Below are 27713 nucleotides of genomic sequence, written 5' to 3'. Positions count from 1 at the left end.
ATTATTTGGTTTTGGTTTAGCCCTGTTGTGAATGTAACAAAACCAGTGCGATGTCAGTCATCCCTACTCCAGAAAAGCCTCTGCAGCACTTGAAAAGTTGGCTGCCCGGGGCTCCAGCAATAACAACGTGGCTGGGAAGGGGGGCTCAAGGGGCAGGGGGAGACGGCGTGCCAGTCTGTTTAATACGTGCTTAAGTCAAGGCCAATAATCCCTCACTTCCATAAGCAAAAAGTTTACTTAAAACTTTTAAGCCATCTGATTAAAAGAGAAAAAAGAAAGAAAAAAAAATCTGTGGTGTGGCTGAGTAGTCACCAGCTATAATTCTGTATTCCAAGGTAATTAAAACATGAAAAATGTTTATACTCTTCACCACAACCCACACTTAACACTTTGCCTTAAAACACTGAGGGTCAAATTTCAGCCACCCCCTCGTAAAATATGGAGCAATTCAGCCGAATTCCCTCCCATGCTCTTCATTTGACAGCAGAGTAACAGAGGTACCATAATTCACTTGATATCATTCTTTTCCTGCTAACATTTTATTCAGACTGAGCTTCATTAATAAAGATGAAACTTTGGACTCATGATTGCTCCATGTTTACAAAACATCCAGGCTCCTTTACATCTTGGTTAAGCATGAACAATCACTGAACACACAATTTCCTAAAAAAATCCCACATACCAAAATTGCATATTTTGAATTTTTAAAATTCACTAAATAAAATTTCACAGAGTGAACCCTAAAGTCTGTTTGCCAAGAAAGCACAAGCCAAAAATGGAAGTTTGACCCTCCACAAAAAAAAACCCAGAGCTGGACCCCAACACACACATCCTTCCCATTAAACAAGTAAATAAATACACATTCATACAGAGTAATTTGCTCTAAAAATGCAGGTGCTTGAGTTTTGGCATAAATTTTGGTTGCTCAAACAGTACTGGAGTAGCACTAAGTTTCCTTCCTTTTTTTGATGGAACTGGGCAGTGATTTCTTACTGGACACCAGAGAAGAAAAACTAGCCCAAACCTGATGATTTTGACACCAGTCCAAATGTGTTTCTCCACAGGGAAAAATTATAAAGACACGGCTGTTTTAAAAAACAGTAATAAAAAAAAAAGGTAGAGGTGTATACAGCAGTATCACTTTTTAATGCCAGGTATTGGACCAAGGAATGGGACAGACTGCACTGCATTTTTAAATGAGTATGACTATCGACATACTTGAGAAACATTTTAACACTGTACATTACAACAAACTATTTAGTTCACTTCTACACAAGTCAGCAAAAAAGCTAGGTGATCCAACATGATGTGGCAGCTGCAAATTTAAAATGATAGCCACAGTCTAAAGCCAGAACAAAAACATCTCCAGAACTCCTATTTATAAAAAGGAATGAACGGGCACACCGCACGCATGCACGTGCGCACGCAGACAAAAATCTTGAGGTTTTACTTATTGCTCTTACACAAGGCTGTGAGCAGGCAAATGTCTGGATCAGAAATTAGGTCAAACATGCATTTCAGCAGGCACGAAAAGTACAGGAAATTCATATTAACAAAACAATGTACTGCATCACATAATACAGGGTGGTATTCTGCTAATATAATACTTAGGTCATTAATACCGGATAAACTCCAGGTCTGCTTGTTGCATAATGTGTTACGCAGTGTGGTATTTTAACCTAATTTCTGATTTCGCTTGCGTACTGTACCCTCCACGTAGGGACGAAGAGGGGCCGTTTTCAAGACAGCCATTCTCTGCAACACCAGAGAAACCTTGGCCTCAAGAGCTTCAGTCGGGCAGGTACAGCCAGAAGGAGGTATCTCCAGGACCTGCTCTTTGACTGCCTAGCAGTTTTGCGCAGTCATTGACAACTGGGATAAACAAATGCAGAAGTTGGTGGAAAATGCAACAGCGCTGTCCTCAAGAGCGTCTTCCAGCTATGCCACACGCTCCTGGTACACCCAGCAATTGCTACAGGGGATAAGGCAGAAGAGGGTCAAGTCCCGTATCTGGTCACTTCCTCAAGAGTGTTATAAAGGCAAGATTTTTCTGTGAACTGGCTTTCCTTTACACAATAAGCAGCGTACTGTGGATGTCAGTAGAAATCTGGCTACCTACCGGCAACGAGAGACTAGCAAGTTCACAAGACACATTTTGCAATTCCTGCTGCTCCCTACTGCAACTAAATTAAACATGCTGCGGAGAGGTGTCCATGTAATTACAATACTCGTAAGCCCGGTTCAAGGCGTACTGCGCGTGGGCCTTGCACAAAAAAAGGCATTGAATGTGTTATCTGAGGATTTTTTTCTTTTCCTGTGCTATGCATACATATGACAGTAGATAAAAATCAGCACAATGGTTCCTTTCCATACATGACCCAACACACACCAGAACTACTAAGCACCGTATAAGCTATTCTTCAGTTAACAGGAATCATGGAAGAAATCATGGTTTGGGAACATGGAGGGGAATAAAACCAGCATGAAGTTAGAGCTATGCTCCTGACAGAAGGTCCTAGCTGAGAATGTTTATTGTGAACCAGCAACTGGATACTGTGACATAACCAGAAAACCACTGACTTCTACAGAGCCACCTTGGGCACTGCATAGTCAAAATTACATTCTCTGGTGTTATGGCATTGAGCCTTTCCTCTTATGAATTACTAGAAAGAGCAGTAGGTAGATGACAAGAGGTCACACTTCAGGGAAGTTAGGCTTTGTACTTGCAGAAAGAACCAGTGCAAATCAATAGCTTTTTCTGTCATTAAAGGTCTGTCATGTGCCACTTGATCCAATCCCTAAATCTCAAACAAATTTCTGCTTTCAGCCTTGCCAAATACCCAAATTCACACTGAGCTCTATTTTACTTACAAGCAGTACTACTAAAGCTAGCAGGACTGCATAGAGCAAGGTGCTACTGCACTGAAGGTTCAGGAATTTGGCTCTTTCCAAGAAGTGAACTGCAGAGGACTGGGATTTCATGATACTCACAGGTGGAGGGAGACAATTCCTGTGCTTTTTTCAAATCTGTCCTTATAAACGCCAACATTTGTAAGACTGAAAAGGCTCCATTATGCTCACCCAGACATTTTGACACCAGGACAGCCACTGTGGTTTAGGAGGGGTAGCCCACCCAGTAGAGCGTTACGTTGGCCTGGGTTCTCGTCCCAGCTATGTCACTGCCTCTTACTAGATGATTGCACATAAGGGTCCTTGGTCTCAGTCAGGATGGTGAGGCTTCCTCAGAGCAACTTCTGTGTTACACCATCCATGGGTGCACAGTTGCATCTCCTAAGAAAGAGGGAGGCAAAATAGTTCTAAAGTCTTTAAAAACAATTAAGAAAACCCCACCTCTAGAAAAAGAAAAAGAACAACAATTTTCTATCATGTCGTTGCAGGAACGAGTCCTAGGACTTCTCATGATCCATTTCTTCACTAATGGCTATGAAGGCCAGGTCGTTGGAAAGCCCTGCTGCCAGATCGGAGGTAAAACAGTGTGTCCAGTATTTACTGTTCAAAGCCATCCTTTGTGTGAAGCCAGTTAGGCAGAAGTGTTTTGGCTGCATTTTTAGGTATTCCTCCTAGCCCACTCTGCTTCCTGGCTCTGAAGCTCCTTCAAATAAAAGATTCTGGAAATGCCACTTCCCTGTAGCTGAAAAAAAATGAGGAAAAACAGAAAGGCAAAAAACACACACCATGGAACAGAACGATTGCTTGTAAACTCTCCCTTTTAAAAACTGTTGTACAACTTCCTAACTTGGTTTAATTACTGTGCAGTTTAAAACATATAAAACGCCTTACCAGCTAAATGATTTCTTGGTTTTACTAGTCTCCCTCCCTCCCCCATTAAGAAATAACGCATGTGTGGACTGGTGTTGAATACCTTGTACAGAGTCACGCGCCAATTCTCTGTTAATTCTACATGGAGCATTTTTGATTTTAATCTACTGTGTTTAGAGAAGAGATCATACCATATACTTTACAGTATAACCAGCTACATAGATGTCTTTAATCTCGTAACACGATTAAAAAAAAATTACTGTAAGTTGCAGTCCCTTTGATAAACGATTACGGTGACGCATGCAGTCCTCCTCAGTGCCGTTGCCGCCAGACATGGGATGTAATTTTCTCCGCACGCTGCCAAGAGGCCTGACGCTGCACTGCCAGGGCCACGGCTGGGCCAGCGCACCACTGCCCCGGTGCACAGCGTTCTGCAGTCACTGGGCAAAGCTGCGGTGAATTGTCTTGCTTGATCGGACCACCACCACCAACCAACCCCTGGGAGAGCGCACCCCCTCCCTGCCTCAACCACAGGAGATCACCGTGAAGCGCTTGGAAATGCATGACATGTTGTGGAGGACGATACCCAGGAGAAAGACCAGGACGCAGGCCACCAGGATCACAGTGCAAACCCCTGACCAGGTGGAGCTTTTCACAACGCCTCTCCGGTCCGGCTCCTCTGGTCCCCCCTCAGCAGGAAGGCTGCCCTGCAGCGGCTGCTGCTCTGCTGGGATCGTCACCACCGCCAGGGACTTCTGCTGGCTGCTGGGCAGGAGGCGGCAGCCAATGTCTCCTGGCAGCAGTGCCCTCTCCTTGGAGAGGGGCAAGGGCAGCATGTAGCACCCATTGCTGGGGAGTTTGATGAAGACGGGGGTGTGCTCTGAGGTGTGGGGGATTGCAATGACGGCAATCACCTCGGGGTCATCGGGCAGCTGCGACACAGAGTACCCCGGCGGGAGCTTGGTGATCCCGCGGCACCAGGGGCACCGCAGGTCCTTCTGGCTGGTCCTCATCTGCTGCAGGCACACCGAGCAGCAAGTGTGCTTGCAGTCCAGGAGCTTGGGCCGCCGGCGGGGGCTGTAGTAGTTGAAGCAAATCTGGCATTCCAGCAGAGAGTCCTGGGACAAGGTCTCCATGGCGGCCAGGGCAGGGCGGCAGGGCGGGCCTCGCAAGGAGCTTCACCCTGGTGCCTCACAGCCAAGGGGCAGCGCCCATCTTCCCACCGCTGCTTCTCCTCAGGGCAGCGTGAGGTGGTGGCTAGGGAGAGCACAGGAGAACCTCCGACCTGAACCTTTCAGTACCTGAGACAAAGAGAAAAATGTGAAGGAATAGGTTACTTACAGGAACCAGTAGGAACAAAAGAGCCCAGCTAAGGGGGAATGAAAAGTTGTGCTGACCTCGTAATGCGGCAGGAGAAACAAATTTGCGACTCAACGTAAAGCATCTTCCCACTGGCTTCCCCAAACTGCCCAGTGGCAAACCTTCAGGTCAACCATCACTAGATCTCCCTGGTTTGGTGGTTTTTTTAACCCCAGCTAAAAAATCCCTACCAACTCACCAGTCCACCAATCACAGTTATATTTATATCCATAACAGGAGAGGCTGTAGTTCACTAAGCAGTTCCTTCAGCATCTACCTCCTGTCATATTTTCAGGACTTTTCAGCACTTCCTGCACCTTAAGAATCACTGTCATTTAATCCTTTAAACCCCTGAGGATTTTTAGCTATTTGGCTCAATCACTAAGTCTGCATGAAAAGTGGGGGAAAGAAAAAATATGTTTAAACAGATGCATTGCCACAGGCTTCTGAAGTTATTTCCACTCACTCCTGAACTTGGTGAGCAACAAAGTAACTAAACTGAAACACCCACATTTGCACACAACTAAAAGAAATGGCACAGTTTTCGGTCAAAATAACTGGTGGCCTGGTTACATGAACATGTCCCTCTGAAACATGCACCTCCTCACTGATAAAAAATTCACCCAGGACAAAAGGCTCTCTGTTTAGACCCAGGACCACAGACAACAATATGAAGGGATGACAATTTTACAACTTCATGCATTGCTTTCCTTGCTGTATTTAAAGAAGTATCAGCCTGAATTTGCAGCCAGAGAATACAATAAAGAAAACCCAAAATATTTACGTGGTGACTTCTGATCTTCTCTTATTGCAATGTTATTCCTAAAACAGAGTTAACACCTGAGGACCACAGCTGTCAGATGACTTTTTCCTTTCCGTACAAATATCTCTTGCTCCTCCCTCTGGATGATAGAATCATAGAATCACAGAATGGTTTAGGTTGGAAAATACATTTAAAAGTCATCTAGTCCAAACCCCTGCAGTAAGCAAGGACATCTTCAACTAGATCAGGTTGCTCAGAGCCCCATCCAGCCTGACTTTTGATGCCTTCCAGGGATGGGGCCTCCACAAACTCAACAGGCAACCTGTTCCATTGCTCCACCACCCTCATTATAAAAAATTTTTTTCCTTATATCCAGTCTAAATCTACCCTCCTTTAGTTTAAAACCATTGCCCCATGTCCTCTCACAACAGGCCTTGCTAAAGAGGTTGCCCCCATCCTTCCTATAGTCCCCCTTTAAGTACTGAAAGGCCGAACGCAATAAGGTCTCCCCAGAGCCTTCTTTTCTCCAGGCTGAACAACCCCAACTCTCTCAGCCTGTCCTCACAGGAGAGGTGCTCCAGCCCTCGCATCATTTTTGTGGCCCTCCTCTGGACCCACTCCAACAGGTCCATGTCCTTCTGGTGCTGAGGGCTCCCAAGCTGCATGCAGTACTCCAGGTGGGGTCTCACCAGAGCAGAGTAGAGCATCAGAATCACCACATTGTAGCCACGAGGACCATAGCCATGAGGTTGCAACATGCTAAATCAATGGGTGACGTAAGTAAAAGTGAAATAATGTAGTTCAAGAAAAGAAGGCAGGCATAGACGTGGAGTTTGCAATGCAGGACAGCCCTCTGAACCACACTGTCCCATATCCTGCTTCTGGCAGTTACTGGTATTTGAATAGGGAAAACAAAATACACGTCATCTCTTCACATGCTAAGAACTGATATCACCAACATTGGCAGAACTGGCCCTGCTGATGATTTTGTAACAGCAGCGGATTTTGGCTCACAAGGCACTTGAACAAACACACAGTGGCAATTCTGACTCAGGAGGGAGCAGGGGCTGCAGTTATGAAGGCTGGAGCTTGTGAAATGCAGGAGATGGCTTCAGGGGGAGACAGCACGTGCCAGACCCAAGCAGCACTTTGAGGATGCTTTGCCTGAACAGAGCACAGAGGCCACTGCTGTGAGAGACCCCACCAACATAAATACAGCACAGGTCTGTGTGGCACCTGGTCTGCACCAGTGCTGTATTAGACACAGGATTAACAGATACTCTGTGTGCAGATGGAGCCTAACACCACCACGCAGGGGGCTTTGCATTCACCACCCACATGCAGGCCACATTGAAGGAAAGTGGAAGAAAATTAGTATAGGTGTTATCTTCTTTATCCTCTCCTTCCTGTTACCATCACCACATCCCTACACAGGCACAAAGGAGACTGTCAGAAAGGGTCATTCAAAGACTGGCATGCAGCTGAGAGAGAAAAATGGAAGAGGTATATCCACAATGCTAGGCAATTTCTGCCTGAAAAACACTGAGACAAAGGCCAGATTAGAAATCAGGAACTCAGGAAGGGACCACTGAAGTCATCACATCCACTTTTCAGTGATTAGCCACAAGCAATCCAGCAGTTTCATATTTTGCACAGAAGTATCCATACAAAATCTTCTTCTTAGTCACACATTGCCCATGCCAAACTTGAGCTCAGACGTTAAAAGATGCAACTCTGATCTCTATAACTGCAAATCTATTTAAAAAATAGGTATAACAATAGTGCAGTATTATGAGAAAAAGCCCCAATGCCTGCAAATTCAGAAGGTAAGGCTTATGTTCAAAAACAGAGTGGAAGTAGTCCTTCTGCAGATGTAAATCAGCATCTGCATAGAAGCTCCGCCCTCCATATTTTGGATGTCAATGAATTTACTGGCAAAATTCTCCAACTTCATTTAGCTGTCACCTACAACCACCTGTCTCCATTTACAGTGCTAAACGTAAACCAGTTTCTATTTATGTGAATGTGATTGGAATTAAGATAATTTTTCTGACCTCGTAACCTTGTCCAGGAGTCAAATACTCATGCACTATCAGGCCCTTCATCCCTGCCCCACTGACATCCTTACAGTAGAAGATCAGTGCTAGGAAAGAAAGAGATGAAGTGTTTGGAACTGAGGAATAAAACAAAAGTCATATCCAGGCAGCCAGCACCCTAAGGAAAAAGAAGAAAGTCCATCCCAACAAGAGTATCTCGGCTTGTTTCAACGCTAATAATGCTGTGAAGCATTTCTCCAGGAGATCAAAGTTTTAAAGCATTTAAAGAAAAAGTAAAAGAATGGAGCCAAATTAAAAGGTTAAGACAGGGCTTACCACCTACATGACATACATTGTCCAGATATGTGTGAACATATTTGCAGAAGCTGTAAATACATAGACATCCCCGTTTTTGACCTGGTGCTCAATCAAGGGAACAGTCACTTCCAGCTGTGTGTCTTGAAGTAACACTTCTCTCCTTTCCGTTCCCCACCCCCCCGAAAGAACAACTATAAGTATTACTTCAAGTGACAAGGTTGCATTGCATATTTTGCGATTTTGCTTTATGACATTTCTTCAACGTCTCAGATAATGGTCAGAGGTGTATTTTCACAGATCAGTAGTAAAAACCGGTAAGCAGAGAGGTTTGCATGATACCCTCAGAATATGTCTAAAGACAAGTTAAAGAGTAGCCATTGCCACCTAACCCCTTGGCCTTTGCTGACACTGCCTTGTTCAAAGGTTGGACGTGTAGCTTCATGGGTGCAACATAACTTTATTCCCAACCATACCGAAAAGTCCCACAACCCTCTTACGCTCTGCCACAGCTCAGTTTGGGGACAAAAGAAAGTCAAGCCGTCATCAACAGTCAGAATGAAACTGCATAAGATATATTTGATTCATTTTGCAGTATATAGTTAGGAAGGAAAAAGCCACGGGAACTCTCTCAGTACTCTTCTACCACTTACTTTAATAACTACACCAAAATTTAACACGGCAGCAGACCTTCTCTTGGACGGGGGTCTGAACTCTCCAGTTTGTGCTCAACACACCCCCATACCACTTGGAGGTACTGAGCTATCACAAGTGAACACCTCGCTCACAGCTTACTCAGACTGGGCTCTTCTCGGCACTTTGAGCACAAAGACCAAGAGGCAGCCAGGCTGCACGTGAGGGCATGGCTGATGCCAGCATCAGCGAAAATCCTTGTTTTGTCATTATTTGGTCTCATCACCCAGTGATGCCCAAGGGGGACAAGGGGACTGTTGACAGAAAAACAGGGTGGGGGGGGAAATCAGAAAAGACCGTCAGGGATATCTGTAGGTGTCCACAAGAGAGTGTATATATATGTATGGATAAGAGCACACGTATAGAAGGGAGGGCTGGGGACTCTGACAGTGAAACCACATACACAGACAGAGGCAACTGCAACTGTGAGTAGTCATTCTGCCTGGAACAAATCTGACGGCAACTGGAAGCTCTTCAGGGCTGAGATCTAACTAGTAACACAAATAAAAACTAACTGGGTATGAAAATGCACAAGATCCAAAACCCAAGTGTCAGAAAGGTGCAGCTAAAGCAAAGGAAGTGAGAAGGGACAGGCCTTGCAAAGACGCATCGGGAGACCGCTCTGCCTCCCCCATACCCTCTTCCCCTTGCCATGGATCTGCCCAAGATCTACAGGGCTGCCACTGGCCAAGGAGATGAGAGATTTGCAAGCCGTTAGAGACCAGGAAGGAACCTGCAAAGCTGACGACCCCTGCAGCAGAAGACCAAAGTACAGCTGGGTGGCTGAGAGCACAGCACAAAGGTCCTCCCTGCAGATTTCCACTGCCCTCTGCACGAGCCAAGAGTTTTTAAGGTTTGAGAAATGATTGCATGACTCAAGAGCAATAAAGGTCTGGAGAACAAAACAGGTATTTCAGCTGCTTGTCAGTCATGCTATCTGTTCTGCCGGTACCTTGTCAGAGGCCACAGCCGAGCCTCAGGCTCTCTTTTTTTGGGTGAGCAGGAAGCCAGGAATGAATGTCAAGGCATCAGCTTCCTACCCCCCAAGAAGGAGAAGGGCAAAGGGGCATTTGTTGCTCTTTTGCCATTTGTAGCTTCCCAGCACGTAGGGAGGTGCTGCAGGAGGTGAACAGATGAAGATTGCTGCAGCTGGTACAACACAGCTACAGACAGCGACAAGAAGAAGAAAGCACAGGTTTGCGGCAGGCAAAGCTCTGCACAAACCCTAACTATAAAGTGGTCCCCAACTGGCTAGGTCAGAAAAGACAGCTATTTTTGGAACCCAGGACATTGACATCCATGACGGGAGTTGGATGACAAGTCAGAGGACAGAGTAGTGGCAAATCCTTGCCTGTTGATGTGATTATTTAAATATGTAGGGACAGCCCAGGGGACACAAACCACCGCCTTGAAGGGGTGCTGCCTGCCTCCACTGGAGAACACAGAACAATCTTCACACATACTTCCTAACTTATTAGGGCCCAAAATTATATTAACTTGAAAGCCAAAAATATACTTTAATGATGCCTGTGGAATCTAATACAATTCACAGAAGATTAAACATCATATCACATCTTTAAAGATTGGCTTCAGGGCACACTGATGTAGTTAGCTGATCACTGAAAGAAAGCCTCAAAAACTTTGCACAGCATTTAGGCATGCACAGTATTATTTTTGCACAGTATTTATGCACGTATTTAGGCATGCTCTACTTGCTGTATGGCAAGGTTAATAACAGACTTTCAGCAAGGCAGTGCATTGACAATACTTCACCTTTCTCAAGGAAGGCTCATTACGTAAACTCCCCAAACACATTAAGAATTCTTTGACAGTATTACTGAGTATGTATGATTTATGATGAAGAAAGATCCATTCATTTCAGGTGCCCTTAGGCTGGAAAGGAGATGGGGGTGAGGGGAGGGGTACTGTTCTCGATAAGGGAACTAATTGCAAGAATCATCTGCCCACAGATACAAAAGGAAATGTGAGCTAGAGTAGTTTCAAGCTGCTAGTGAGGAGGAAGGAACATATTTAATATTTGGAAGCATTTCTACTACAAAATTCAGTACCCATGTATGTTTTCAACAGATTCATGTTTGGACAAAATGCTTTGGGGTTGTTGCAAATGTCCAGGATATACTACCTGATTTCCCCTGAACATCCTTCACTACATTTATTTTTAGGCTGTTCTACAGCACTAATTACCATAGTAACTGAGAACAGCACAACGATTAATTAATTTATTCATCACAAACCCTTGTTAAAAGAGAAGTATTATCGTCATTATACCCTTTCATCATCTAAGAAAAGAAGTGCTGAGAGACAAAGTAGTTGGTCCAAGGTCATGCAAGCACCACCCAGATTGCCTTGAAGCTCCTGGACAACTCCATCACTGCTCCACTTTTTACCTCATGAGCCACTGGGCAGAGGTGACAGATTCTAGACAGATTCTTTTTTGCAACAGAGAATCAACAAAGCTCAGAAAACCACCCGTTTCTCCCCAGCTCTTCTAGCTGGCAGCATCTCCATGATATGCCTGTGATTTTTTGTGGCTTTCATTGAACATACCGGCTTTTCCACAGACCATGAAAATCATGAGAGCCTGCGATCCAGAAGCTAAAGTTATCTCAATGAACACAGCTCATCCACCATGTAGATTACAACTGAGAGATTATATGCATTTTGAGGGACATAAAACTAACAATAAGATGACAAAATTAAGCCATTCTTCTCTCCAGAATCACCTGTTTTCCAGGCACCTTCCTCTAAGCCAGGCAGCCTAACCCACTATCCTTTCCATTTAGTTATTCACAATTGCACAGAAATATTGCAGAACAAAAGCGCTTTAATTTGGCCAAATCCTTAGCCAGTGCAAGCTGGCACTGTTCCTTCAGCTTTAGTCCAGACTCTGCCAAGATGAGACTCAGGTATACACAGTCTCAGATGCATAAGGCCACAAAACATAAAGCTGAGTGAAACTGTGATTTATGAGCCTACGATACTCAATGAACCAGCACCAGGGGATCCATGCTGATGGAGAGAGAATCTGCTCTGGATGATCTCAACAGTGCAGATCCAACAGGACAGCAGTTGTCCTGCCTCTCTGGCAGCTAAGTGATCGGAGGTGGCTCACAAAAAAGAAGCCGAGTTGCAAGGTATCATCCCACAGCATTTACCTTAGAAATTGTCACCAGCCAGCCCTAGCAACAGGAGAGAGAGGCAGAATGGTCACCCACAAGAATGTACCCAGATGTAGAAGTTTACAGTTTTGGAGCAAAAACAGATCAGGTGAAAACACCAACCTTCGGTGTTTACAGAAAACAGAGACACTCACATGCTGGTCGTTGTTCCATCTCACGTCACCAGCTGCACTGCTCCCTCCTTTTATCTGCAAACTTTGACACGTCCACATTCCCTGGCTCCAAAGACCTTATTTTGGTCAAATATGACCAGGATAAGCTGCACTTTGTTCCAACAGCAAACTCTACTAATCACCTGCAACACGCCAGGTCAGCAAACAACGGGTACAGTTTCTTTACTGCTGAGTCAAAACAGTACAGCTATGCTCAGAGAGTTTCATGCAAGGCGCTTTACCAGTGAGAAACACTACATGAAATCAAAATATTCCACAGAAATGTGCCTGTTTCAGACAGGCAGAGACAGAAAGCAGACAGCTTTCCTGCCCACCCAGGCCCTTGGCAGCCCTCCATGCAGGCGTGGTCCTGGAGACCAAGCTATGGGAGCCTGACATGCTCCTCACCAGCCCAACTCTGACAGGTCTGCAGGTTTTTTACAAGGTCACTTGTCAAGCTGCCCCAGAGCTACAGCTCCCTAAATCTCTCAGGCTCCCTCCAGCCTGACAGAGCTAAGGGGCCCCCGGGTAAAGCTCTGCCCTGCCAGGAGGAGTGTGAAGGTAGTCCTCACCACTTCTGCTGTCCGTAAGTCCTAGCCTTTCTCTTCCTGCATGAGGGGTGCACTGACAGGATGAGAGACCTGACTGTGGTCCTAAGACATCCCAAATCTGAAAATTTTCCGGAACGTGATATTAAAAGGTTCCTCCCAATTTGCAAATAAACAAAATTTCCAGCATTCAAAGCATCCCAAGGCATGGTGCTCATTTCTACAGCCCACTCCGAGCACAGCATTCAGGGTCATTAGCACTGTTTCAGTTTTGTTGGCTGCTCTTAATTATGCCTGACTCATTCCTAAACCCCAGGGTGAGCGGAATTAAAAGCCAGGTTTTTCCACTACCGAGTGAAAGACACATTTGCCATTCAAGCCGGTATCAAGAGGAACGGCGGTGGGAGGGGTGACATGAAATGAAATCTACCCCTCACCCCCAGAATAAAAGCAGCACTACTAAATATTTATGACCAGGACATAAGAAACAGGTGGTTGGCAAAGACAGATTTAAGAAGTTGCTTTCCTAACTTAAAGTGAGGTCACAAGTTAAGCCACTAAGGCCACAATCCCGCAACCTTACAGGAGGAGCTTTGCCCAAGCAAAGCGTAACGCTATGGGCATTAAAGTCACTCTCAGTTAACAGCTTTTAAATGCAAGGCAACATCCTCTTTCTAACAGATTTTCATTTATGGCAACATGACAGAATTCTGTGGCATTCAAAATGCTGAGAGGGAGAGAGGCATGAAGCACCTGATCACTTAAATGACAAATTTTGCTCTCCCATTAGAGCTTTATGCTTCATCTGCCATTGACAGAATTTGCCTGATACCTAAAGAGAAACTTAATTAAAAGAGTCTTCCCTCCTTCCCCTGAGGATTTGGTATTAGACTTACAAAATATACCATCCAAAAATAAAGCAGTTTTAAATAAAGCTCAAATGCAGGTGTTTCTCATTGATACAGGTCAGTGGGTGATTGAGTGGGAATCAGCTTGAATTGATGTATTAAGACACCACTCTATAATTATAGGAAAGAGTGCTACAGCTCTCCGAGGTCACCGAGTGGGTTTTCATAAAACTAGGTCAAACCCTACCTGCCTTTGGGCCTAAAAAAAGAAGGAGAGGAATCGATACTCACACGTTCGTTCATTGCCTATACAATGCAAAACCTGAAAACTCAATTTCACACTTACCTCAGGAAACGCAAGCCCTTGAGATGAGTTTTAATTGTTGGAACTCTGCTCTGCGCTCTCACCTTGTACACCCCGCCTGCTTAACATGCTGCACTCTCTGCACTCACCCAGCGTGGCTTCCTGAGGACATGATTCTGAGACCCACGCCACTGGGCAGCTACCTTCACATGGCTGCTCTCAAGGGCTGCAATTTGTTTCGTTTGGATGTGGGAAGGGGTTGTTTCTTTTTTTTTTGCTTCAGAAGAAAAGAAAAAAACAACAGACTTAGGGGAATCAAAATAATTAATCCTTTTACATTGAAACAGTTGGGATTAAGACATGGGAAAATATTTTTTTAGAAGCCACACAACAATAAGTAAGGAAATTCTCTTCCTTTATAGACCATGAAGAAGTAGAATAAGGTTTGAAGGCAATTAGACTGGGGGGAAGCTTTTTTCATCTTTTTACCTTTCTCCTGAAATCTGAAGTGGGCAGCACAAGGGAGTAAAGTCCCCTGTTTATCAATAGAAAAGGTGTAACAGATGTCCTAACACAGAAGAAACGCTTCCAAGAGCTTATCTTTACAGAGAGTGGAAGATAGCCAACTAATATGCTCCTCAAGGCCAACTCCTATGTCATTTCCTTATGCAGACAAATTGTGATCTTCATGCGTTTTCGGTCTCTGATAAATGCTACAGCTACTCCAGGTCACGGCACTGGTCATTCTGGTTTGCAGACTACACCAAAAGGAACTGGAACCAGTCCAAAAGCTCCTTTCTTATTGGAAACTAATCATTCTCCCTGTAACACCCTGTCAGCTAGTAATATTAATACCACCCTCACTTCCTGAATTTTGGCAACAGTCCAATTCTCACTGCAAATATGGACTACAAGCAGAGTTAGACCAAGCCTGAACTGCATACATATTGATGATTTCCTCTTTTGTGATTTACCTCTGTCTTTACACCAGTAAAATCCTCCAACAGAGTTTTAGCAGGCTATACTGGATAAATCATTTCTTCCAATACCTTTCCAAACCACATGTTTCTACCCGTGACTATAACCACTCCACAAGCTCCAGTTCAGATAAGTTATGAAGCACATGGCCTGACATTAGCCACAGAACTTTATGGGACAACACACACTCTTGAGGTCAGTTGCACATTTACATACTTAACACACCATCCATTAACACAACCAACACAGAACCTGGTGTCAGCAGCCGCAGGCTGATTAAGGTAATCGCTAAGTGCCGATGCCTTCGCCTCCCCTGCACCACCCTGAAAACACGTGACCCGAGAAAACACAGAACAACCTTCCCAAAACAGTTGCAACTAAACCAACTTGTTGCACATCAACTAACCTGACCAGCTCCAGATCAGGACTCAAAACCCCAGTGCCACCAGAGAAAATTTCAGACTAGTGGTGAGACAACAAACTGACACCAGGAAAGGCTCTCAACTCTCTCCTTCATGCCCATGGACACGGGCATGCCCATGACAGAAATGAGAAGACTCCCACAGATGGAATTCTAGGATGAAGCCTAGAACAGAGTGAGGGGATGGGCATCAACTCTCTCCCTCATATAAACCAGCACCATTAGCAGACAAAAGTAGTCTCACAGCTAAGCAATGAGGTGTTCTCAAGGGCAACAACAGTAACTCAGGGTAGCCCCACCACAACCCTCTCCGGTGGGCTGAGAGAAATTACAGCTCTGGGAGACTGAGCTCAAAGCTGCAGAGCTGCTAGCCTCCCTGTTCGAACAGCCCCGCTGGGACGGGGACCTGCAATTGGCTGCTCAAATGCTCAGGCACAGGAAGATAAACTATTCTTGCCCATATTATGTGAAATCTACTGTTGCTTGCCTACACAGAGACACTATTTGATTCCAAGAGCCACTCACCTTCTGTAGCTGCAAGAAGTTTATCAGACCTGCCAAGCTTTGTCAGGCTGTATTTCATTCTTTACAGTGAGTTTCAAAGTTCAGGCCAGACATCACCCATCATGCTGCTGCCAGTCAAAGGCTGGCTGCTTTTGAAAACATCCTGGTGTGAAAATACCCTCCATTTGGCAACACTTAACTAACACTATACAACATTTTTGCTGTATGAAGGAGTGCAAATGCTCGGAAAAGGACTGTGTTGTGCTACATCAGAGCGAAACAACCAAAATGAAGCAAACTGCTTTACCTCTTAATTTTGGGCCTAGTTCCGCACTCCTTGCAATGTAACAGCAAAACAAACTTAGAAAGGATAACTAGCATAAACCTGCTAATGCTCAAGACTTCATCGCAATCCTGATAGTATATGGCCACAGCGAGTCCTAGGCTCACAGGACTATGGACAATCAATTCAGTACTCAGTAAAAAGGAAGCTGGCAGCCCCATTTTTCTGGAGAAAAGCCTGAAAACATGAACTTCAGAAGCCCCAGACACCAGTTAGGTAGAACCCCTAAACTTCAGTCTGTGTTTTGCAAGCCAGTCTCATGTTTTCTGCATCTGAGTCAGAGCTAACTAAAGAAGTGCAGTTTTGAGGTTAACAAATTCATTGGCAGCTTCAGATCAAATTAAGCAAATACTTTCTCCTAGGCAAAAATGGTTATTTTCATTACTGTCAGCTCATTTCAACTTTCATTTCAGTTTGACTATTTTCTTTCAGAAGAAGAAATTTATGAAAAGGTAATGCAAAGGACAAACAAAGCTTTTTGTACTGACTCTGCAACAATTTTTCTTCTATTGTGGCCAGCCAGAGTGAGCCAGAAGTATCTCTTACTCATATTGCTCTACTGCTGAATGTGGAACACTTAAGTCTAGCAATACACCATGATTTCTTTTTATTTCCCAGTCTAGCAAAAGCAAATGGGATAAATATACTCAAACTACCAGCAGTATTTTCATAGCAACATGTTTACAAAGACTGTTATTCATCTTTTTTTAGCTGTTGGCTTAAAAAAAAAATCACAATGTGGGGCATTTTGAACAGACAAGTCACGTTTCACTATGTGATCAAAGCCTGAAGACGACTACCTGGTTGATAGGATTGCTGGTGTTTACAGGCGATTCATGCTAAGGATCTTACTTTGAAAGGGCAGGTGATTCAGGGCTACGTAAAAACAGCCCCATTCATCCCAAGGGTCTCCACAGTACATCCCGAAGTCATTAATCACTCTTGAAGACTTATATCAGATAAGCTTCACCACTTACCACTTATTTCCAACATGTATTCCACATAGCATCAGACAGAATAGCAGTTAAGAACCAAAGAGGCGGGACTGCTAAAAGAAAGGGAAAAAGGCCAAAAGTCTGTGTTGCCACTCTAGAAAGTGTTGCATTGGAAGAGATGATCTAAGAAGGCGTGGTGTGCGTGCACCCAGCTTTATGCATCTATGCAGGATTCAACTGGATTCCACTCAGCTGAGGACCTTATTCCATTTTTGTTATAGTATTATGTCTGGGTACCTTACAGTGGTGACACAGGAACTGTCAATGCACACAACCAAACCAGTGCCATGGAACCACACTGACTTATGCCCATTAAGGATTTGGCCCACAGACAGAAAATCAATGTTACAAAACAGATTCAAAAAATACCTCTTTTCTACGGCCAAAATAAGTTCTTGACTAGGATGAAAAAAATTTCAACTCTGGACCCAGATTTGCATTGTGCCACAAACTACAGCCACCCTTGCTTTCCAGCCAAAAGGTTTTCAGAATTATTTAGTTTACAGACATCATTGTTACTTTTTAGAGTTGGGTCAGTGTTTTCCTAACTTTTGCTTAAGTGACTTCAATATCAGGTGTCTTTAATGATTACTGCTTTAAAAAGCAGACAGAGACTCGTCTTTTTTATGAAAAGTAATTTTGTTTTTTTGCCAACCACAGAAATGATCAAAATATTTTACTAAATCAAGACAGAAAAAAAAAACCCACTTCATATTTTGCCAAATAACAGCATGGATTGGAAAAATCCTTTTCTATACTTTAAACCACTCCTTCATACTGTGCTCTGTATTTTTTAAGCAGTGAAGCCTTTGCCAGTTTATTTCACGCCAAGTTTGCGGAATACGTGCCAGAGTGAAGTCTTTGCCAATAAACAGGGTCCTTAAGTGCTATGACAATCAAACGAATAATGTAATGATCAATAGAAATAATTAGTACTGTTATTATTACTAACATCCACAGCGCTTTGGTCTGAGCTCTCGTCTTCCAGAGCAGCTGCCTCTAGAAGAAAGTGAAGAGAGCAAGTGCCAGCAGGTGGCACTCCAGAATACAACCATTAAGCACCAGGGCTTTCAGGACACCAAGAAGAAAAGCCAGTTCTGCTTGGCTGTCCCACTAGCTTGCTTTAGCACCCTTCAGGAGGTTTGATTTGGTTTAGGATGACTTCCCCACACCCAAACAGCAGGGACAAATGCTGCCAGTCCCATCTTCTAACACCATAAGAGTATCCTGGTGCCGGATGGGATTCATCAGAAAGGTGAAATGCACCTCGCGCAGTCATTTCTAAGAGAGAAAAGGGTACCAGCACACCCAAAGTGCTGAGCTCATTACTTATGCCCTGACTGAGGGGAGAGCTCCCGCAGGGCAGGTAGAGTTGCTTTCCTGCGTTGTGCATGGAGAGGTGGCAGTGTCTTACTGTTTCCCACCATTCTCCTACACCCCTCCAAACAAGCAGCAAGCTGAGATATAGCTGAAATAATGCTGGCTTTTATTGCTTTCAGACAGCAGCAACAACAAAAACCACACCCTAAGGATTAGAAAACCAGTTTCCTTTCTGTTTATTTCTAGCTATGCCCTACACATACATAACAGCTACAGTGTTCACCTGCATGGTTAGGAAGCGGGTGAAACTAAACATAAGAAAAAACTTCTTTCCTGTGAGGGTGCCAGAGCAGTGGCACAGGCTGCCCAGGGAGGTTGTGGAGTCTCCTTCCCTGGAGACATTCAAAACCCGCCTGGACGCGGTCCTGTGCCCCCTGCTCTGGGTGTGCCTGCTCAAGCAGGGAGCTTGGATGAGATGATCTCCAGAGGTCCCTTCCAACCCCTACCATTCTGTGGTTCTGTGAAGCATCGCTACAGATGGTTCCACGAGGCACGGTGAAGACGCCACCCTCCACTGAGCCTTCTGCCTCACCCCAACACTCGCGCTCCTCCTGCAGCAAAGTCAGTCAAACCCGCACTTCCTCCAACCAAACTCTGCCTGTCAGGAAAGCCTCTGTCTAGTACTCTTGTCAGCCAAAAGAAATAAATCCACCTCAAAGACCTGTGGCTCACAAGGTCTTTGAAACTCATCCAACTTCAAGAGCAAGTGCTTCTTTTGCTCCTGCTTGAAACCATCCCAACCTTTCAGTCTTCAAAATGAAGCCCTTTAAAACACTGTGCAACTTGGGGGAGATAGGAGGAGGTACCCTTAAGCTTAGGAAGACTGTGCCATTCTCTTAGAAAATTAAATTTTAAAGAAAAAACTGTAGATCCCAGTTGTTTTGTCCAACTCTAGGCATCAAGTATAGCAGTCAACATTTAGAGAGGTAACAAATTGGTGCAGTTGACAAAGATGCAGTTCCCGTTTCATTCTCCCCTGGAGAAGTTTAGCGTTTACAACACTGAAGCTCATACAACTGGGTGGAAAAAAAGTCCGCATTTTTATCAGAAGTCTTTATGAATTACCTAAAAGCTATACATATATGGAAAATAAGGAGCCCTCTTTCAGAAAGCAGTATTTACTTCTTAAACTCTCCTTAAAGGCAAACCTGTACCATGGGATCCATCTGCTCATGTGAAATAGCAGAAAAGATCTGTCAGAAAGTAATTTCCTTTCCTCTCCTATATATGTCAGTGGATCACTGGCACTTCCCCACCCCTGCCCTCCAAATTGACCCCAAATATAAAAAGACACAAAACTGGAAAGTTTAAGGTCATCTCTGTGCATATGAGCAACACACAAACCAAAAAAACCTGACAAAGTAACGTGCCCTTCTTGCAGAAGGAGATTCACAATCAATGCCACATGATATCCATTAGGTTTTAGAAAATTAATTGATAACTAGAATTCCAAACTCACTTCCTCACAAGAAATAAACTCATACCTTTTTTCTTGATGGTTCACTAACATCCCCCACTGAAAGAGGCACGATTTAGCTCAAGGTTTATGTACTATATGCACTGCACAAAAGCTTGCTCAATACATGTTTTTAGAGCAAGTATCTTTTACCATACGAAGATGGGCTGATGGCATGGAAAGAGGAATGGGGCAACTGTTCCTGCTTCCTCTTCCTTCCTAGATGCTATCCCAAGGTGGATTTGGTTCATAAAGTATTCACATGTGGAAAAGCAAGTTATGAAGCTTAACTGTAACCCATACCAATCTTAACACTGAGGAGCAATGAAGCATGTAACTGTCTGGTGATCATCATGAGACATCAGAAATATTTCCAAGTTAGCAAGCTGCAGAGCTGCCACTGTAAGAACTTATTTGGATCTCCTGTTCCCATGGATCTCCCTGAGCAGATGCATGGCCTCCCTGATACTCCACCCACCTGATTGGGAAGCAGAACTAAGGGGTGCCCAGGCTTCGGTGTTCTCCTCACTGTTTGGTACAACAAACAGCTTCCTCTAATGAGCAACCTCTTGATAGAGGGGACTGCAATTAGTGTGGACTCTTGAGAACTTTAATGTTCCCAAGAAGCAAAACATAGGCAAGTGGTGGTAAGTGGGTTCAGAAAGGCACAGAAAATTCTCCAGCACTGACTCGTCAACGGATACAGAACAGATCAGCCCCTTTGTAAGTTCTGAATTTAAATTTAGAAGAAAATACCATATATTTTACAGAGGTGGGGGACCAAAGAGGGAAGGAACATTAGAATGAAAGCTCCTTGCTTTAAAGACAATTGGCCTACCCATCTATATATTTTTTTTTAGCTTGATTTTGGCAAATGGGCTCAGATTTTGCAAGTAGACTTTCAGGCTCCTCGAAATAAGAGTGCAGGTGCAAAACACAGGTGCTCTAAATGTGAATAGTACAACCATACGTGTATAGACGTAAGCTGAAGACCTTTTTTAAAAAAGAAAACCATTAAATAATTTCCTTCCCTTATGTCTGATTGCATAGCCCCTTTAAAGAAAGCAGTAAAGGTCACTGAAATGCATAGGCCTTTGCTGATGGAAAAATGCTATTGTATACTGTTAAAAGTTACACAAAAGAAATGAGCGCAAGTGCTAGAAATGAAACCTTTAAAGGATTGAACTGAAAAATTCCAACTGAGCATGACATCCTGATTTGAAATGGCACAAATACACATTACAGCCACCTCTCTCTCTTCATCTGAAATAGCAACAGTTTTATAATTTTATTAAAGGACAAAGTTGTAGATTCTTATCACTTCATTAATTTGCCAGTTCATGATCTTTAATTTTTTTGTTCTTGTTTCATAACCACCCATTAACATAAAGAGAGAAGAGGTTTCTCCAATGGACCACACAGAGGAGTTTCAGCCAGCAGAGGAAGCAGTAGCACAGGAATGTAACCCAAACATCGGAGAAAATGAGTCAGGTTCCTCAAAATATGAAAGGATTTTCACTGTAGCTCCTCCAAGGGCTAGAACAGTAAAGTTCCCGTAGTCGTGGGGTCATGTTTCTATTGTCCTTCACCAAACACCATCACTCATTTTTGGGTCATGCCGACTACAAATGAGTCAACATAAGGAAGAAAGCAAACATGTCACATAATTGTAACCTTTTTTTAAAGGAACTTCTCATTACCAAGGTGAGACCATAAGCAGCCCTCTATGTCACACCTCCTTCTGTCAGGGATGCAGCTGCATCAGAAGATGGAAAACCTGGACTGTAAATCAGCACTCCAAGGGGGAAGTCAGTGTGAGGTTTTTTTCCCAAAACTGTTCTTCAACATGGGCATAATGTCTTCTTAAAATGCACACTTCCATATCAAAATCCTTTTCACTGGCTTACCTTGCCTATTTGCAAGGATGTTCAGGAATACCAGTATGGTAGCATGAACCCATTTATTTTACGTATGAAAATAATTATAAATTTATATATTAGTTAAAAATATATATCACAAGGACTTTGCAGGTGGATAAACAATTTCTTTAAAGCCTCATTTCTTTAAAGCTGTGAAAACCAGCCTGGGTCCAGCCCTGCAAGCATTTCTTTGTGCCAGTGACCACTCCACATGAAGCAGGTCCATTTTGCTGGGTGAAGCCACTTTCATGATTAATGTTCTGTAGCGCCAGTTTGGGCCAGACTTGCCTAGAAATCCTTCCACTAGAGAACAGGTCATCCCACAAGCTGTCCCACTTCCATCAAGAGCCAATATATATGACACGCTCTGTTTGAGAGGAAAGCCCCACTCTTCACGACTTTTAGATAAAGAGGAAGAGGCTAAATCTCAAAGCATTCAGCTAAAGCTTTCAAAAAAGGCAACCTCTGGATTTTTGAGACCACCTCAAAATCATCCTGACATGCCCTAGATTTCCTGATCTATTTTAGAATTCCCCTTCAACTGCTATTACTTGTGTTTTCTGTGGAAGTCACACAAACAGGGAGAGCAGCAGCTTGCAAAAGGTTGTAAGCTTAAAGACAGAGGACATTGTGAAATTGAGAGAATAAAATGAACAAGTTTCTGTACACTTGAAGAATTTCATGGAAGTCAGGGTTTTTTTTCTGAAGGCCAACTGTAACAGTAGCAACAGTGTCCTTGTAAAAATAGCTCACTGCTTACTGAAAAGCAAATTTGGGAGCAATACAACTTCACTGAACTCTCAACAGTTTGCTACTACTGACCAGCTTCTGTCTTCTAGACATGCTTAAACTTCACACACTGACAGAATTCCTACTCCACAGACTGACTATATATCAGTCTGTTTGATCAACACAACTCCAGTATTTCTGTTTATTTCTATTTTAAGAAGGGAATCTACTTCAGAAAGTAAAACCTGAAATGTACATTACTCCCATTCCCAGTCTAGCTCCATTCCACACTTCAGAAATATTTATGACAGACCAGCAAGAAAGGTCTCCTCAGGCAAATGAAACCACCAACTCCTACTTGCTGTCCTTTGAACTTACAACAAATTCCAGTATCCTAGTATCACACTTACAACTGCAAGGCAAACCCCTAAAAAAAAACTAAAAAAACACACACACACAAAAAAAACAATTTCTTTTATCCTTGCCAATCAAGGAAAGATGCCAATTTAAAATAGAATTAGACAAAAAGTGAGTTCTATTGGAATTCTGAGGTTTTAAATGAACACCTTACGAATGAAGTGAAATGAACAGCCATGCTGACCGTACTAAGGTAAGTGTTGCCTTTCTACTAAATAATGGAAATTTGGGAACCTGTTCACAGAACGCTGAAATGCTGCCTGCACCAACTCAAGGTACTTGTATATGGGATGACCCACGTTCCCATTCTCCAACACAGATTAGGTTTCCCAGCTAGATTACATCTCCCGTAACCACAAGGGCAACTCAAAAAGAAAAGAGGAAATGGAAGCCAGCCATCAAGCCAAGCCCCAAGGGAAGAATGGGAAAACAAAGTATGCTAATTATCGTTCCCATGGGAGATGGTGTTAGTATTCCTAAACCTCACCCTTCAGTTCCATTTTTCAGTGAAAGGAGATTGGGGTTTTTTTCCCCTTAATAAAATTAACCAATGAACTTTGACAAAATAAGGATGCAGACAAAACTTCCGGAAGGCAGTGCAAGACGAATCACCAAACCAGCTGTAAAACCAACTGAAGAGGCAAACAGCTTCATCCTTTTACTGCTCAGAAGCAGGAGTTTTTCTGCTCCAGGAACATTCTTGAGGCTTCATAGCAATATACCTCTGATTCCACCCTTCACAACGCAAGTCTTCCCATTTTTATTTTAAAAGAAAACTACTACACAGGACTGGATCTTTAAGCCCTTATTCATCAAAACCCCTCAAGGCTTTAGCTAGGTGGCACCAGCGTGACCAAAGACTTTGATCTACAGTCTTCACAGTGGCTCCCCAGTACTTGACACTAAAGTGAAACAGAACTAAGAGGGAATCACGGCTTCTGGATGCTGCGAGCACCCTATTTCCTCAGGCTGCTAACATCTCATCCTCAAATTAGAATATAACAATTAAGCCAAAACACAGTACCCCATTAAATGCAGGGGGAAGCAATCCCCTTCATAGTCTCCAGTTCCCAGTGTAAGTTACTGCAATAAAAAAAATTCAGATAATTAGATACAAACAATCTAGCCTGACTAAAAACCTCATTATTTCAACACAGTTCAATAATCTGGAAGATCAGTAGTGCTGATTACCTGCTCTCTTCAATGGTCCCTTATTCTCCTTACTCTGAAAGCAAGCTATTCTGAGCTGCAATACAACTGAAGGAGCAACGTGCTGAGTCTATCACAGGCCTGGGTCACCCACATAAGAGGCTGGCTAATAAATTGCAGCAACCTCTCCAAGAGGTGGTCAGTACTTACTTTTCTCAAGGCAGAACTTCAGGCAGAAAAAAAGTTTGGATTAACACCTTTGACACCTTCGCAGATAATCCCCCAACAAAGTCTCTACACCAAGGATCTCTTCATGCAGTGGCTGCCTCAAAGGGATCTGGGGAAGGTAGCTAAGAAAGTAAGTCTGCAGACTGCAAGCTTAAGCTTAAGTTCCGAGCAAAGATTTCACCACCAGCAGTAAAAAAATTAGGGGCTACTACTTAAGAAAAAGTTTCAAGATGTATCATTGAAATACTGGGTTTGTGATCTGCTATTTAGAAAGCATCTCTATTAAGAGTTACGCACTGGGGACAAGCATCTTAAGTATTACTATTGCCATTACTGGATGTTTCAGCTTCACCTGCATGAGGAGGATCTAAGCTGACTTAAATTTAGCTTCACACACACATTCAATCCAAGTTAATCTTCGCGCCACAGGGTGAGGACTTCCCAAAGCCACATGCCAGGGGAGCAGACTCAGTGAATCCACACAAGAACCTGTTCATCGCAGAAGGAAACTTTCATTCACTAAGGGTGAATCTGACAAAATAACAACATTCTTTCCCCTTCTCCCAGATAAGAGTCTTAAGTACCAGCAGTTTCAGTAGCTCAGCAGAGCTCCACCAATGCCTCCTGCTGAACCCATTCCGCTTTGAAGTGCATAATTCAATATTCAGGTCAGAAACAAAAAGTGAGTATGAGGGGAAGGCAGAGACCTGGGTTCCTGTCCCTGCTCCAATGAATGTTTAATTATCTTATATTAAAAATTCATTTGGAGATGGGCTAGAATCCAGGCAGTCTGTGTTTACCTGTGAAGAGAAAAAGATCCACAATCAAATACCACCAGACAAAGATGGGAGGCTCAGTCACAGATTCCTTCAGGCTGAGTATCAAACCTAAGTCAGAGAGAGCAGCCGCTAGCTCCGCCACCACTTACATCTCAGCAGAAGGTACCTAACTCCAGAAAAGAATAAAAAGGAGCAGTTCAGCATGTTTTCCTGGAACAGAAAAAGGGCTGCCGACCTAAAAAACCTCCTCTTGATTCTCTCTTGTCATAGCCAGCTCATGTGCCTCCTTTTTTTGGATGCCAGCTTTTGCAAATCCCACTCTTGGGCCAACTTTTCTCCTGGCATTGCACAAGAAACCTCGTTATCTGCATCCCATAGGATACAGTGCCTGGAAGTGTGATACCACAGTACTTAAGGTCTTTTGTGGATCTACTTTGTTGAAAATGTTCTTAAGTCACTTTGGTGTTTCAAAAACTTTGAGCTGTGTGACTGACATTGCAAATAACAGCCAACCCAACTGAGCTAAACACTGAACACCAAGTGCTGCACGTTCTGTCCACTGTTCCCCCTCAACTGAAAGAAGTCAAGGGGGTGCAGGGGTTCAAATACTCAGTCAGTGTAAGAGAAAAATGGAGCTATTCAGAGGCATTTCACAAGAAGAAAAAAGTCAGCAAGTAAATTATCTGTAGCAAAGAGCTCGCATGAATTTAGTTTTTTATTTAATACTTCTCAAAAACAGGGCAACCTAGCAGATTTCCTAGCCAGCAAAGGTAAGCCGTCCAAATAATTATGCTGTCATACAAAGGTTAAAGACAGGAGGTGGAAGGAGCAGTTCTCTCTGCAGAAATCAGGAGCTGCATCTCCCGTGCAAACAGGAAGCCACCACCCGTGCTGTCCCTCTGGCCGGCAGCCGAGTGGGAGACAGGACGGGGACTCGCTGTGCTGCCTGCCCAGCCAGGCACCACTAAGGCAACTGGCATTGCATCAGCTAGCGAGCAGGATGTTTGAAAGGTCTGGTAGAAAACCTGCCCCAAGTGTGGCTGTCTCCCACTGGACACCAGGTACAGCTTTTAAAAGCAAAGCATGTGGGACTGTGCCCCTACCTCATCCACAAACAAGTGTCTGTCCACAGCAGATGTAAAATAACTCATTTTCAAAACAAGCTGCTTGGGTTTTTTTCTGTTGTTGTTACTCTTTTTTTATGATTCCTTGTTCAGCAACTGGTACCAGCGTTGCCTTCAGCAAAAGCCGCACGTAAACGACAACATCCCAGGCAGCTTTCGCTGTGTGACATGAGGGTGGACAGGAGAGGCATTTCTTTTACTTTCTAGAAGCAGGTGAGCTCCCACTTAATATTTAATTCAGAATCTAAGCTGTTTTCACCAATCACTTGAAAGTTAAATAATTATCCTGTTTAAAGAAACCTAGCAATTATATTTTGCATCCCCCCCAGCAGCTATTGCTGTTGTGACAATATTCATCTTGTCCATGATGACTGTTATCTGCTGTATAAATATTGATGATCTGAGTAATTGCTGTTCTGTACATATGCTTCTCAGAGATATAAATTTCTCTGCCTCAAGTAGGCTGCTGACAAAGTGCTTTCCTCCTTTTGCGTCGCAATGAAACATTACTGGAGGTGCCAGAGAGTTGTTAGTCCTGGGGGAGCGGGGGGAAGGGGAAGAGCAGTGAGTAACAACAGCCTTTGGAGAGGGGGAATGAAGTGATGTTTGCCTGGACTGGGAAGACTGAATAGTCCCAAAGAACAACAAGTTAGCTATGCTGGTATTCAGGAGGTTTAAGTTTAGCTTAGGCTGTGCCAACACCAGACACAGCTCAAAGGGAAAGAACCGTCCTTGGCCTCAACGCTGGCCACCACTAAGCAGGGCGTACCATGCTCTTGGGACATGTCAAGTATGACATGCACGTTGTACCCACCCAGTGACTCACTGATGATGGGGGTTACTTTTTCTTGATTAAAACCCAACCAGAAAAAGAAGCCAGTCTTGTACTGGAGGAAGACCACCAAGCTGAACATTATGCTGGGCCAGAATTCCCAACGCCACACGAAAGCTCATCTTGAAACAGCCAACACCCACTCATTGATACCGCAGGCATACAACACGGCATCGCTTCAAACTCTCTTCACTAGTTAAATGCATTTGTCCAGCAGACTTTGTGACCAGGAAGGTAGTCCTCCATCTTCCTGCAATTGGCAAATCACTAAAAACACCCCACTGCGTGCCCCGGCTAACCTGATCGTATTTCCCCACTGTCTGGCAAGTACAAAGACCCAGTTTTGAGAGACAGAGCCCTGCCATAGACACATGGCCTTACACTTCCAGAATTGAATTCTGTCTCTGGACTTTAAACAGCCAACAGTAATATGAGAGATAAAGGCTTTTCCTCAGCGGGCA

The 27713-nt window shown here is 43.8% G+C and overlaps 2 protein-coding genes across 2 annotated transcripts in view; both read right to left on the bottom strand.

Annotated features, from left to right (window-relative positions):
* Positions 1-520: 520 nt before the first annotated feature.
* Positions 521-4916, bottom strand: RNF152 (ring finger protein 152). The gene has a single exon (XM_075084214.1). The coding sequence runs from the start codon at positions 4914-4916 to the stop codon at positions 4305-4307; it is 612 nt and encodes a 203-aa protein (XP_074940315.1). The 3' UTR covers positions 521-4304.
* PIGN (phosphatidylinositol glycan anchor biosynthesis class N) overlaps positions 3913-27713 on the bottom strand; it is a 199635-nt gene continuing 175834 nt past the window's right edge. Inside the window, exon 30 of the mRNA XM_075084211.1 lies at positions 3913-5081. Within this exon, the coding sequence (XP_074940312.1) occupies positions 5075-5081 (7 nt within the window). The 3' untranslated portion in view covers positions 3913-5074. The remainder of the gene's footprint in view (positions 5082-27713) is intronic.

The sequence above is a fragment of the Phalacrocorax aristotelis genome, chromosome 2 (genome assembly GCF_949628215.1).
Source record: "Phalacrocorax aristotelis chromosome 2, bGulAri2.1, whole genome shotgun sequence".
NCBI classification, from domain to species: Eukaryota; Metazoa; Chordata; class Aves; order Suliformes; family Phalacrocoracidae; genus Phalacrocorax; species Phalacrocorax aristotelis.
Note: the sequence above shows the minus strand (reverse complement) of the source record. Positions and strands in the feature narration are given on the sequence as shown.

Bases quoted from the DNA above. Each gene is read 5' to 3' on its own strand.
- RNF152 (XM_075084214.1), bottom strand. From the start codon at position 4,916: ATGGAGACCTTGTCCCAGGACTCTCTGCTGGAATGCCAGATTTGCTTC.